The sequence below is a fragment of the Geospiza fortis genome, unplaced genomic scaffold (genome assembly GCF_000277835.1).
Source record: "Geospiza fortis unplaced genomic scaffold, GeoFor_1.0 scaffold40, whole genome shotgun sequence".
NCBI classification, from domain to species: Eukaryota; Metazoa; Chordata; class Aves; order Passeriformes; family Thraupidae; genus Geospiza; species Geospiza fortis.
Genome location: NW_005054297.1, coordinates 29408933 through 29423364, shown reverse-complemented (window position 1 = coordinate 29423364; position 14432 = coordinate 29408933). Strand labels below are relative to the sequence as shown.

The 14432-nt window shown below is 39.0% G+C and overlaps 1 protein-coding gene across 1 annotated transcript in view; it reads left to right on the top strand.

The window, feature by feature from the left end:
• Window positions 1-1715: 1715 nt before the first annotated feature.
• The window catches only part of MND1 (meiotic nuclear divisions 1), a 39116-nt gene continuing 26399 nt past the window's right edge, over window positions 1716-14432 (top strand). The window contains exons 1-3 of the mRNA XM_005415591.2: window positions 1716-1776; window positions 2580-2637; window positions 4266-4414. Of these exons, the coding sequence (XP_005415648.1) occupies window positions 1753-1776; window positions 2580-2637; window positions 4266-4414 (231 nt within the window). The 5' untranslated portion in view covers window positions 1716-1752. The remainder of the gene's footprint in view (window positions 1777-2579; window positions 2638-4265; window positions 4415-14432) is intronic.

Genomic DNA, 14432 nt, shown 5'->3' with positions numbered 1-14432 from the left:
CGGAGCGGATCGCAGGCGTGCCCGAGTGCGCTCACAGCACCGCATTCCTCCGTTTGCCCGCGGGAGCGGCAGCGAAAGGGATGCTCGTGGTGTGGTTAATATTTGTGGTGGGGAACGCCTGCCAGTGAAGTAGGAATTAACGTGAAAGTCAACAACCTCCACGGAGAGTGCTCTTGGCTTCGTTGTTTTGCTGTTTGCCGGAGTGGCCGTGTGAAACTTGACACCCGAGGGGCGTAGCTACAAGCACGTGGTTCCAGAAGCGCCGCTTCCATTCCACGTCGTGCCGTACGCGTTTTGTTCCTGCTGCTGCTCCTGGCGTCTTCAGGGCTCTTGGAGAAAGCAGGAGGTGGAAGTTAAATCCGTCTGCTTTCTGTTCATGCTCCTGCTTGAATGTTCACGGCAGCTCCAGGTTCTCATCCTGCAGTATACTGACATCGAAGGAGGCAGCAATGCTGACCTAGGGTATCGATGGCTGAAAGAGGAGAGAGGGGACATAAAAAATAGTAATGGTGCTCTTTGTTAAATATAGTATTAAATTGCTTCTGCTCCTATCTGTGTATTACTGCAGCTGCATAAGCTAGCTTTTACATTTGTTTTTTAAAAGTAAATCAGTCTGGCCATTTTGCTCTTGGTGTGTGTTTTAAGTGTTATGCGCTGTCTGATCATGTTCTTTTTTAAAAAGAAGCTTCTATTAAAAAGTAAAAATAGTGTTCACTCCTTTCTGTTGGAAACTTGGAAACATAACCAAGTCTTTCTCAAAGTATCTTATTAGACTGCCCATTCCCACTGATTTATAGGCAGCAATATGCCTTGTTTGTTTTTTAAAATGAGACCTTTTTCTGCCAACGTTGTATTTGGCCCTTTCCATCCCCCTTTCCCTTTTTTGTAGCTGCACATGGTGTGTGAATCAGAGTGGGGCAAGGGGAAACTTCAGATTCCAATTGTGGCTGCTGCTTTTGGGTTGTTGAGGATTATGCTAAATACTATTAATAAGGCCCCAATTCTCTGTGAAATATTTTATATCCTAATTTTATAAGAGGCATATCAAAATAGCATCTCTGAAAGTGACCAGGGGAGACTGTTTCTCTGTTGTGTGTTGTTGATAGCAGGTTGTGAATAGCCATTTCTGCCTTTTGCTTGTAGCTCAACCCAAGTTATTTAATGCTTGGTCACACAATCAGAGAGAAAAGAAATAAAAGCAGCATGGTTTTTAAAATGTGACCTTGAAATTATTAAGTTGGTTTGGACCTTTGAAGAAGGGCATACCTCAAAATGCTCTTTAACTCTTTAAAAAAACCCGAATGGCCTACGGCTCACACTACTGTCTGCATATCACAAGATAGAAAGCAATTAAAAAAAAAAACATACAGAAGGCACTCCTATCTTTTTAAGAGTTATTAACATTTGTGTGAGTTTGGTATAAATACATATTTTGGGGTTGGTATGTGTCAAGGAGTATTGAGGCTGGAGCTGGGTTGGGTTATATGAATGGCTGGCTCCAAACTTAAAGGTAGGTCCCTCCATATAATAGATGAACTTAGTGTAGAGGTTATTTGCAGAGGAGTTTATCTGGAAGTCTGTGTTTCGTGGTAAGGTATTTTAAAGGATGTCAAATATAACTTACAGGTAAATAGATTTGAATTCTGAGCATGTACTAATTCTGATGACTGAATGTCTTGGTTAGTTTTTTTCTTTTTTCCCCTGTTCTAGTCCAAGAAAAAAGGCCTGAGTTTTGAAGAGAAGAGGGCCCGCATGATGGAGATTTTTTTTGAAACAGTAAGTAACTTGTAATTGTCCTGCATTTACATTGGTGGGAAAACAGGTCCTAAAAGGAGATTAATTGTGGATGTAGCTGAGCTCTCTATCCTGGCAGGCATTTCACTGATACCCTGTGACATCAGGGTGAAAATTACAGGGGCAAAACTTCATTCATTTAACTTCTGATTAGGTGGCCCATCCCCAGATGGAGCCAAGGAATAAAGATGCACAGGTGGTGTTAAATTCTTCATGTGCTACTTATGGACATCTTCTCATTTTGAGTCTGTTACCATAAGAGAAGACAGCAGGAAATTAGGAAGTATCTCACTGCATTTTATGAGAGGAGAAAGAAATCTGAACGTTAGAAAAACTGAGAGCAGAGTTGGAAAGGGTCCCTGGGGAGGAGAAACCTGCAGATCCAAAAGGTGAGCTACAATTGTATTGGTGGCACACGTAATGCACCATGTTTTACTCTTAGAAAAAATACTGTGACACTTGAGTACTGAAGCAATATGGTGCATCTGTGCTGACAGTCTAACCTGGGATTTAAGGGCTTTATATTCTGTCTTGAGATGAAATATGATGACTTCAGATCGCCAAAGGAAAGAGCAGGGCTTGTTACAATAATAGTTTTTTTCCTTATTATTTAATTCTCAGAATGTTCCAGTTCTGTTGAGGGATATGCAGGCTATTTCCCAAGCAAAACCAAAACATACAACGTATTTCTTGTTTACTTTTGTTGGCATTAATTAGTGTAAAAAACACTCAGGCTTAGATGATGTTGTCGTTTGGAACTGAAATGTCTTTTATGTTTTGCACAGAAAGATGTCTTCCAGTTGAAGGATCTAGAGAAGATTGCTCCAAAAGAAAAAGGGATTAGTAAGTGTTTATAAAAGTTATTTCTCTTGGGCAAGTAATAAATTTTTGAGACTGGTCCTGCAGTGTAAATTTTCCTGGCTACAATCATAGGTTTGTGATTTTAATAATGGAAAATATAGCTAGAATGGGAGACTGGTCAGTGGCAGGGCTGTAGTGTTAAAAGTGACATGGGATGTGGGCTTGCTTAGGCTCTGAACTGCCTGACTTGCAGTGACTTTCAGTGTATGAAATCGCTGTTTGCACTCAGGTATTAACTATCTGGCTGTAATATCACAGTTGTTTAAAATGCTAGTCCAAATATACATGGGCAGTGTGCTCTTGAGCTTTTCTCCTCCAAAAATGGCTGACAGCTATAAATGGAAGGGGCTTGTCTTTTCTGTAAAAGCCTTCCTGATGAGATCCATTGGTTTAGGAATAGGTCCAAGAGGACTTATCTATGCTCTTGGATTGTTTTGTATGTTCCTTATTAGTTTTCCTTCCATGCTCATTGACAAAAGGGAGGCAAAGCATAATGTTTGTGTAGTTACCACTGTCTCCAGCATATCTTGGTGGCACTGCAAGAGTAAATGAGCTTGCTGAGAGAACTGCAGATGTGAGTATCACAAAGCAGAGTTTTTCAGTTGTGTCAGCAGCTAACAGAGGCATTCTGAAGAGATGTGGTGCTGTCTTGGTTAGTTTGTTAATGCGTGTGTTTAGTTGTAATTTGCAGTAAATTGGAGTTTAGAGTTTTTAAAGCCATTAACACCTTTGAATAGTGCAAATTCATCCTGTCTCTGCATATGAAGACATTTAGCCACACAACCCAAGCCCCAGTTACTCTGAAAAGAAAAATTATTAACCTTCTCCCATCCTGACATCCAGCCTATAGCTTCCAAAAGATATGAGACCCCCTGTAGTCATGAAATTGAACATCAGGTACCAAAATCCATAATTGAGCTCAAAAGTCTTTATATCTGCAACACCTGAGGATAACATAACTACTTAGCTTTGTTGAACAGGTACCATTTTTTTTAATGGTGAATTATACGACAGGTTTGAAAGGAAATGATCAGTTGTGTTCAGAAATGTTGATGCTTATGAGTGTAAATGATGTTTTATATTGGAAGTGAATATAATTAAAATCAGAATGTGTTTTTCCTGAGTCTGTACACAGATGGCTTTAGTGCCTCTGCTGCTGTGAAATGCTTTGTTAAGCGTTACAAAGTGAAATGTAATTACACTCCCAATCAAGAAACTTAAAACAAGTTAATCCAAGTTAGAATTAAGATTGCAGGACAACTTCTCAGGTACCTCTCACTGTTATGTTATTGTAGTGTAACGTGCATGTATTTTGTGCAACACTCCTGAGCAGTGTTTTGCAAACATCTGGTAGCAGATGTGCAGAATAGCAGCGTTTAGAAGCAAACTGCTGGTTTCAGGGAGATTCATCCCTTCAAGTGAAGCTTTGGGCATATTGTCCTTGTGAAATCTTCCAGCTAGCTGACACTGGAGGAGAATACAGATGATTGTAGATGGTACTTTGTGGTGTTCATAATTGCCCAAATTCATAGTTCATATTGTCCCATATTCAATATTCATAATTGTCCAGCTGCTATGCGGTTCTGATTTTACATTTTTGCTTTTATTAGCCTCGATGTCAGTGAAAGAGATCCTCCAGAGCCTTGTTGATGATGGCATGGTGGACACTGATAGAATTGGAACTTCCAATTATTTCTGGGCTTTTCCAAGTAAAGCTCTTCATGCCAGGAAGCGTAAATTGGAGGAGTTAGAGTCTCAGGTAAATCTACTTAATGAAAAATACTTGTCTATCTGAATGGGTTTGCTTTTTCTTATACTCCCTTGTCATTCTTGTTTATATCTCTCATGTGTATAAATGTACATGTCCACACATGCAGATTTTACTATAGGAATTATCTGTCGGTCATAGTAGGGCATTGTTATTATCTTACTGTTACCTCAGGAAAACTTTGGAGGTTCTTATTGGAGCTTGAGAAAACTTTTTGTCTACTTGCTGCTGAAAGCATGCTAGTCATGATGCAAAGCATCATTTAAGGACTCAAAGGAAGCATGCTTTTGTGTCTTTTATATTATGTAGGCTATCCTGAGGTAATAACTTAAGAGTGATGACAGCTGGAATGCATAATCTGAGTAGATGAGGCAATGGTTTCTACTTAGGCCATTGTGTTTTCATCTGCTTTTATTGGTAGCTTAATTTGTGAGCACTTCTGTAATCCTGTACTGCACTTTTAGCAGGAGAAAAGAGCAAATTGGTCATGAATCACGGAATCAAGGAATGGTTGGGGTTGGAAGGGACCTCTGGAGATCTAGTCCAATTCCCTGCTAAAGCAGGTTCACCTGGAGCAGGTTGCATATGATAATGTGCCGGTGGCTCTGGAGTATCTCCAGAGGAGGAGAGTCGATGACCTTCCTGGGCAGTCTGTTCCAGTGCTCTGTCACCCTCAAAGGAAAGAAGTTTTTTCTCTTATTTATATAGAGCTTTGTGTTTGTGCCAGTTGCCCCTTGTCTTTTTGCTGGCCCTCATTGTAAAGAGTCTGGCTCCATCCTCTGGACACCTGCCCTTCAGGTATTTGTATTTATAAGGTCCCCTGTCTTTTGTGAACTCATCTCTTCTTCAGGCTGCACTGGTCCAGCTCCCTCAGCCTTTCCTCATGAGAGAGATATTCCAGTCCCCTCCTTATCTCCATAGCCCTCTGCTGCTTGCCTTTCTTGAACTGGGGAGCCCAGAACAGGGCATAGCACTCCCGAGGAGGCCTTGCTAGGGCAGAGGACAGGGGGAGGAGAGGCTCCTCTTCAGAAGGAGCAGGGCATCTTTCATTGGAGCATTGCTGTTCTGTGGATCTGGTTCTTTCCTACTTTTTGGGAACTGTCTTTCTTTCTGCTTCTAATGGGAGTGGGAAAGCATCTATTCATCAGTTTATTTGCGATGGGAGTATATGGTAACAAGATGAACAAATGAGCTTTTTTGAGACCATGTGGTGTGATTGTACAGCAGCGCTGCCAACTCTTCCCGTGATTATTCAGAATTATGTTCTTTCTTCAAAGAATCATTTGAATTAATGCAGATTTACTGGTAGCGTCTGAACATTTTTACAGCCATTATTTTATTCAGGCGTAGCTCTGAATGAATCTCAGGCATTGGTGTCTTATGTACAGTGTTGTCAACTTCAGCTATTTCTTTATACAGTTATATCAAAATAATCAAAAGAAAAATGCTTTTTTTCCCTGTCTTGAATTGAAAAGGGAGTTTGACTTAGTTGAATATGGTTTTACTGCTTCCAGGCATGGACTTAACCTGGCGCAACTGGACTTAAATTAATTTTTATAGACTGGTAGTAACAATGCATTGGCTCTTATTCCAGTAGAGTTTAATTTGTCTGAAACAGATTAGTTTAACTCTGCACTGAGTTGGAACTGAACTTCCTAGTAAAATTACTCAACTTATTAGTACATTCACACGAGTTTTAGACAAGGCTGCTTACTCTGCCAGCACATAAATTGCCAGCTGAGGAACTGAACGAATACATTCCAAAACTCCTGCTTTGTTCACCAAAATCCCTGGTGCCACTGTTTTGTCGAATGCAAATGATTTGCTCTTGGATCCTTTTTGTTGTTGTTCATGCTGCATATTATAGCCAAGTAGCTGAAAGAAGGAGTTGTCTTTGTTGTCCTTGCCCTTGGGCCTAGTGCCATTGTGAATTTTGAACATAATTGGTCAAGCAGGTCTCTGGCGTATCCTGATGAATATCTTCCTTGGAATGTCTTGCAGAATCTGCCTAATGTACTCCATGGTGAGTATCCAGGAATTGTCTACAAAAATATGCTGAACTGCTTTAAATATACTTTCACTTACACAAACACACCTATTATTATGAAAGTGTAATAGGCATGTAGTTATTAATTTGTGATGTTATTTCTATGTAGAAATATGCTATTCTGATATGAGCAGTTCTGCAATATAAAACTGCTCCAGAAATAATGTTATTACCAGAACCTTACTTGCAAACCAAGCCCTGCCCCTGACATTTGGGCTTGTTGATATGAGAGCTCTCTTCAGATGATGGTATGAGTCTTCAAAAGTACTTCTCTTCATTACCTTGCTTTTCTGATGAGACTGGAAATGTTTCAGCATTTCAGGGAAAAGCATGTTCACTAGCTGAAAATAACTTCTCTGTTGACATAGTGGAAAGGTGGCATTTTCAATGAAAAGCTCTCTGAGCATTTTTACAAGATGATAACAGGTTCTGTCTGTGAGTTCAAATTAGCCCTTTTGGTGTTTGTACTCTTCTTGATGTGCACACATACAGATTTTCTTAAGGACTTCTAGTTACTGACTATCACAAAACTTCTTGTCAGAACATACAAAGCAGAGGAAAAGAGTCAGCTATTGTACCATTTCTGTTGCATGTTGCATGTCTTTGATCATTCCCATATAGAGCTGGTGGCATGCTGAGAGATGTGTTTTCTCTCTGTGTCTTGTCCACATTGATTGTTAACTACATGAGTCGGTCTCTTTGTGTAGCAGTTAAAAGCCAGAATCAGGCTGCCTTACTTAAAGCATGTTTAAAAATCCAGCAGTTCAGTTCATGCTGCAATTAAAGCTTTTTCCCAGGAGGCATTATCTTTGTTTCCTGAGGGCATGAGTAAATAGTCCAGGGAAAGGAGTGATCCCAAGTGCTGAATTGTCATTTGAAAATAATGTGGAGGAACAGAACAGGCTTCTTCATGATGTAAATTCCCCTACTAATTCACAGCACTGAGGCTTATGTTTGACAAGCTGGGCCTGCTACAGGACCTTTTGCCTGCATATGTTGGTACTTCAGAATGTTACAGCCAGGTTGCTCATAGTGTTCTGCATTTTACAGAACTTGTGATTGTGGGAGGCTGTTTAAGGAGCTGTTCTTGAAACATTTTTTTTTTTTTGTTTCAGATTTTTTAGCGATTATTAAAGCCACATCCCACCTTGGAGATGCAGAAGCAAAGAAGTCTGGCTTGGTATTCATAATGAAGATCAAGCCAGTTTTGTCTGGATGTTTTAAGCTGCACCTCACAGGGGTTCTGTATACACCAGACTTTTTCCAGGAAGGATTTATTACATGATCAGTGTGCAGAGATACCACAATTAAAAACAATGCTAAAGTTTCTTTTGGCAGCTTCCCTGCCTGACCCCATCTTTTGGCTTGCTTTTGTGGAGGCAGGTGTTTGGAGAGGGGCACTAATCCCTGACTTACAGATGAGACAGATGTTGTGCTGATCTAATTAGTATCTTGGTGGTGCCCTCTAACCCCAAGTTACTGCTTGGGCCTCTTCCTGTTTTTCTGAAAAGCAAGGATAGCAAATGTCTTCAGTTTGTGTAGCATCTGCTAGAACTATTTCCTCCAATAGCTCCCACAGTGAGAATTGCTAAGTAGGTTCCTTTGGATTTTGTACTGATTTGTTTTGCAGTGGTGTGGTTGCTCTTAAAGGTTTCTGCCTTCTGTCAGGTGCTTATTCTTCACCTCTTGGTTATGCTTATGCATCTGTGAAGAGGACCACTGAAAAAATGAAATATGTTGGAAGCTGCATTTTGGGGAGATGGGTTTATACACACATTTGGTTTGTTTGCATGTAGAAGTTGCATTTAGTTAGATTGCGTACAGGTGTGAGATGGTGAAAGAAGAGTGAGGGTGTGGACTGAGAAATAATGTTTTAACAATGTTTATAAATGGAGAAAATGTTAATGCAGCCTCGCTTGTCAAGAGAACTTTTGAAGTTTTACTGGGGGGGTTAGTCTTCCTTCCCTAACAAAAGGTGAAATGATGTGATCTTCTTCTAATATTTTTCTGGCTGTTGGATTCAGAAGCTTGGAGCTACCTATGATCGGTTATAGTTTGACAAAACAAGATGTTTATTCTTGGTATAACAGTTGCGAGTGAGGAAAAGAGAAATCATTCTGACGTAGCCTTAGTATAAACAGATTCAGCTTAGATTTTCTTTCATTTTTTCATCTGTGTCTTGGGCAAAACACTTGCATCTGTGCTGAGAGGGACCTGAAATATTAAGCTTCTCAAAGATGTGTGGTTGTTAGTGTAACTATTGACAGTACTATGAGCACTGTAGTCCAGTAGCTTGGGAAAACAACTAGTTAGTTTCTTTTCCTCAGTGTGGTGGTGTTCATTTCACTGTTCCATTTAAAACCGTTCATTTCACTGTGTTTTTATTTGTCTCGTTTCTCATGGTGTTGCTCTCTTGTGGGTTAATCTTTTGTGTTCTGAGGCTTTTGCAAGGGAAAGTTTAACAGCCAAAACTGTTAGAGGTGCTGTTCCAGCTAAGAGCAAAATGGTGTCACCTTGAACTGCAACAGAGATGGAACAGAATCTTTTTAGAGCGGGATACAGGATGGACATTTTGTGCTGTTCCCTGTGCTTGCTTCAACATACTCATGACCAAGAGACTTGAGAGTTGCTGGCAATGTTTTTCTCCCACTAAGCCTTGCATTGGGCCACTGTTAGTTAAGGTAGAAAAGATTAGTTGATGTTTCATTCCTTAAATCCTTGCCCTAGGGCTGGTAAAAGAAGGGATTTTCACTTCCCATGACTCATATATTGAACCAAGGAGAGAATTTGCCCTGGGTACATCCTGACTCACATTTGCCAGCTAGTTTGGAGGAAAAAAAAAAAAGAAAAAACCCAACAAACCCCACCCCCCAGCCAGGAATGAACTTGTTGAAATCAAGTGACTTCATATGTATTAAATTGTTTGTACTAATGAGCATTGAAATATGAAAAGTGAAAGAATTCATTTTAGTAAAAAAACAATGAAGGGAATGCTGTATTAGGAAATGCTTATGTTAGAAAAGCACATTGTTTGAAAATAGTTAATGGAAAAAAATATTCACATTGTGAGTAATCTGGCTTGAAGCCTCCTGAAGATATCTGACAACATAAGTAAAAGAACAGAACCTTGTTTATTTAGAATGCACACAAAAAAATTTTGAGTCTTAACCATCAGAAAGTTCTTTCAAGATGCAGCTTGGTTTATTTCTATCCTTTTAGATGCATTTTTCCTCCTTAAATGCTGTGACTGGAAAGTTGCTGAATAAGTCTGCTTGAGACCACTGACTGAAGCTCAGGAAACTTCTCCTGTCCTTATTGTTCCACTGTGAGCAGCCTCCTCCTTCATCCCATTGACTCAATTGTAGGGGTATTTCCGCGTGGTTTGGAGGTTGATCCTGGACTGCAGTTAAGTACAAGTGCTCAGCAGTGACTGGCTAAAATAACCAATCCTGAACTGAGTTACAAATCCCTGGAGATGACAGATTGCAGTGAGGAGTAGCAGGCCTGATGGTGCTTGAAGTTGGGTGATGTTGCTGTAGGTGCTGGACAAGTTTTGTGCCCTGGATGAAGCTTTGCGTCAGCAGGGAGAGCCTGTGGGACCTAGTTCTGTGGAGCAAGCTTTTGGCATTGCTTTGTAGAAATGTCCTCAGCAGATGGTACGGCATCAGCTCTCAGCAGAGCTCCTCACACACTTCAGATCTCTATTGCAGTTTTCAGCCTTTGATAGTTCTGAATGCAGGGTCTCACTGTTTTGGGTTTTTTTGCCTCTCAGCAGTGTTGAGCTGTTCCTAGAGGTACATGGGCAGCACCTTCGGAATCCAATCAGCTTAATGCTTTTGATAGAACAGTTTATTTTTGCAGTGTAATATTTTCACGTTATCCATTGAAAAGCTGTATTCAGTGTGCTTTTAAAAATTCTTTGTCTATTTATTGAGAAAAAAGGACTTGTGGGCATAAAATGTCTTAAGGTTTATAATGATCTGAAGCTTTGCTGTAATACGTTTAGAAAGCTTAGCACTATCTTCTTCATATATATTTTATTAATTTTAGGTAGTAGATAGTATGGTTAAAGAATTATCCTCTAAACCAGAGAAGTACGTTTGCAGAACCAGAAGTCAGAACTAATGCGTGTGACTTATGCTAGGAATTACTTAGACATTTTTCTCATCCAGTAATTTAGACATATATGTGCTTACAATTTAATTTTATTAGGTTGCAGAAATGCAATAAATTGTTCCTTTCCAGGAAAAGTAAAACTCTGATGGTTGAAGAGGTCTTTCTTTTAATGCCATTATAAGGCCTTGAGCAGTGTGGTCTAGTGGGACGTGTCCCTGCCCATGGCAGAGGTAGTTGGGACTGGATGGTCTTTAAGATCCCTTCCCACCCTTACCATTCTATTATTCTGTAATATGTAGGCAGGATCCCAGTGTGTTGACTAAACTGTTAGTCTTCCCATATGCATGCTAGGCCTCCTTTTTTCCCCCTCTTATTTGAGGATGTGTCATTTAGCTTTCTACTTATTTAGTTAGTTAGTTAGTAAGTTATTCTTCCTTGGATTTTCCTGACCGTTTTGATAGTCTGCAGCCCCAGTGAGCTGGGTGATTCCATTCTATGCTGGCTCGCTTTTTTTATTTCTCTTGCATAGTAATTACTCTCCCAAGAGAGAAAACAATTTGTGACCCTTCCCATGTTCAGCCTTCTGGCTTTCACTGACCTGTACATTTTATTTGAACTGAAGGACTAGACTCATAAAGAAATGGCCTATTGCAGGGCTGGTATGGTGTGACTACCTCACTTCAAACCATCCAGGGGGAGCTGTAGCAATAAGGGCAAGAGGCTGAGAATTTGCGTAATTTAAACATTGTCAATATGTTGATTACATCTATGCCCATTTGTTCATTGATCCTGTAAGGCCTATTCCCTCTATTAGTCCCCTGGAAAATGCGAATAAAATTTTATTAGAATAGTCCACAATTTTTGTTACTTCTGCATCTTGCACTTGAAAAATTGTGATATCTTAAAATGATTGTGCATTTACTATGTCCTAAAATGTCCATCAGAGAACTCTTCTAATGCTGTAGCTTATTAGAGCCTTCTGGATTATGTTTTATGGCATTCTACAAAGCCCTGGAGGGTATGCTTAGTTACTGCTGTCATGGCAGATTTCTAAAAATACAGTGCTCTGGAGGCTTCTGTTGGAATTAAGCAACTTCATAATTTGGTGTTCATTAGTTGAATTTCATGCTTTTCCTTTTACTGTTAATATATAACTAACTTGATGGCAACTGTGAAATGTAGGTTTTCCTTTCCTTCCTTCTTGATGAGCATAAGGTAAAATTGGCATGATTTGAGAGCAAATTTTTTAAAAACTCTCTCTGTAATAACTCTAAAAATTTTTACGTAGGTTTGAAGGAAGATACCTACTACATTAAAAAGGATATATAGATATTTATTCTGATATAATGCAGGAAAACCACTAGGTTTTTCAAACAGGGTTGTGTGTGACGCTCAATTTTTTAAGTAATATCATTACACAGTTTACCTTTTTGAAGAGATTTGCACTCTGGCTGCTAGCTCAATTCCTGGCACTGCAGTGAAATTGTTAATCTAAAATGAAGAGAAACTGGAAGTAAAAACAGGACTCTCACTGTAGAAGCCCAGTCAGGTCTGGCAGAGACACAGCCCTGCACATCTCCCTGTGTCCCACAGTCAGCATGGCAGGTGGGAATGACCATTCAGCAGATCGGCAGGAAACCAGCATCCCAAGAAACTTTAAATGCTTAAATGTTCTGTGCTGTCTGGAAATTTGCCTGTACTGTAAGACCAGAAGCTTCCAACATAATGATAGGCAACCAATACTACTTTCAAAGCTGGATTTGATGGAGAAAGTGAATTGTAGTCCTATTTAATGTAAACTTTGACTTTCACCTTAAAATCTTTGAATTCAATTAATATAGCATATTTTATTTTAGAAAATTAACATGCATGCAGAAATGAGCTACCAGCAAGCAATTATAGAAGTCTCACTTCATAGAATTTTCCTCTTCTGAAAGGAATAAAATTAAAGAAAAACTAAACAAAAAACCCAGAGTATAAGACCAAAATGTGTTTAAGTTATTTTGATGCAGGGAGGCTTTAGAGGAAAAGGTCTTTCTTGTCACAGTCAAACAGCTCATTATTTTTGAACACATGGAAAGACTCTTCTTTGTATCAAGAATTGGAGATGACTGGGTGATCTGTCTAAGCATTACTTAAAAATGACAAAATTGGCATAAAGAGTTAGTATGTAAAACTGCTGTCAAAACTCTGAAGTTTGATAGATGTATTTTACTGAGGTTTATTATTTTACTGATAATATCTCAGTGTAGAATTTGGGCATTTCTAGAAGTTTGTGGAATAAAGTTTGATTTTGTTTTTAAAGTCTTTAAGCAGAATGTGAGCTTGGGGAATATTGCATGAATATTGTGTTTTAACTTGTGCCTGTCTCTACATAGTCCCTGAAGGCATTGTCAGTGTATGGTCCAGCTGCTTCGGATAGCAATCTTTAAAAACCCTTCAGGGAAAAATTGAAACTTCTCTTCATTCTCTCCCTTTCTTTCCAAGGGAAAATATCTTTCTATGTTCTTCCTGCCTTGAACAGGCCTATTAACTACCACCTTGGACTTTGTACGTTTATTAAATACTCTAATGTTCAGTAACAAGCATATCCTTCATGTCCAGGTATGAAAATTTTCTGTAGTTCTGTCAGTCATGTGAATGTCTTTTGAAGTTCTTTCAGCTTTCCTTATTAGATTGCTTGCATTTGTGAAACAGTGTTGAATGAGGTGTTTCAGCTGTTTTTTGTTGGTTTGGGGTTTTTTTAGGTTGATTGGGACGTACTTGATATTTGTATCTGAGTAGACAGCCATCTGTCCCTCAGGTCGTGCCAATTACGCCAACTCTGAAAGCAGCCACAGAAATTCAGTTCTTTCATTGAGCCTGCACAACTGTTTCTTTCACCTTTTGTCTTTTAAGGAGGTTGGCCTCGAGCAGTTATTTTTTGTTGCATAACCACTACTTATCAAATGGTGTTGCAAATGAATGAAGCAAAACCAAAAGCTCTTGGCAAGACATTTTCTCTAAATTAACTTAATTATTATGGCAAATCTAAAAAGATGGAAAATAATTGCATTAAAATACTTTTAATGTAGAGGGATTTGCTGTATGGTAATACTTTTAAAATAATTGGAGGTAACAATATCAGGTTTGTACGTTTGAACCTTCATGTGGATGGGTGAAGGTTCCTATGGAGGGGAATTTCTCATTTGTTTCTTCTGAATACCCCACATTTTATTTTATTTGCCAGAAAAAAAATCAAATAATCATATTCAACATGGCCTGAGAACAGAATCATGCCTAATTTACTGTATGATATTTCAGCTTACTCTCATCTGTTAGCATGTTAAGTAAATCAGGATTATGGGTCTAAATTTTATCTTGAAATGTAAAATGAATTGTTTGTGGGAGGGGCAAGTAAATCAGTTTTTCCCACATGGATACTCTAGCAAAACATAGAAATACTGCTTATAAGTGCGGAGATCTAACTTAAGAATTGCTAGTTTTTGAGAGTCTTTGTAGTGCTTTGTCAGACAGTTGTATGGAGAGTCAGGTATTTTTTCAGTTTAGTCCCCTGAAAAAAAACTTCACTTACTTAGCATGACTGTCAGATACTTTTTTAAATCACTGACATATTTATAGTGCTAAACTTAAAAATTCACACTTGTTGTGGCTTCAGTCCCTCTTAAAAAAGACAGAACTTACACATTGGCAGGATTAATACTATGATGTTTTGGACCAAATGTTATTTACTTAAAATAATCAGTGTACTATCCTTTAATAGCAAATATGATGTGTTATGGGGGAAAGGGAATGTGTGCAGCTCTGTCTTAATGAGCATGATAAGGGAGTCAAGAGCTTATGGGT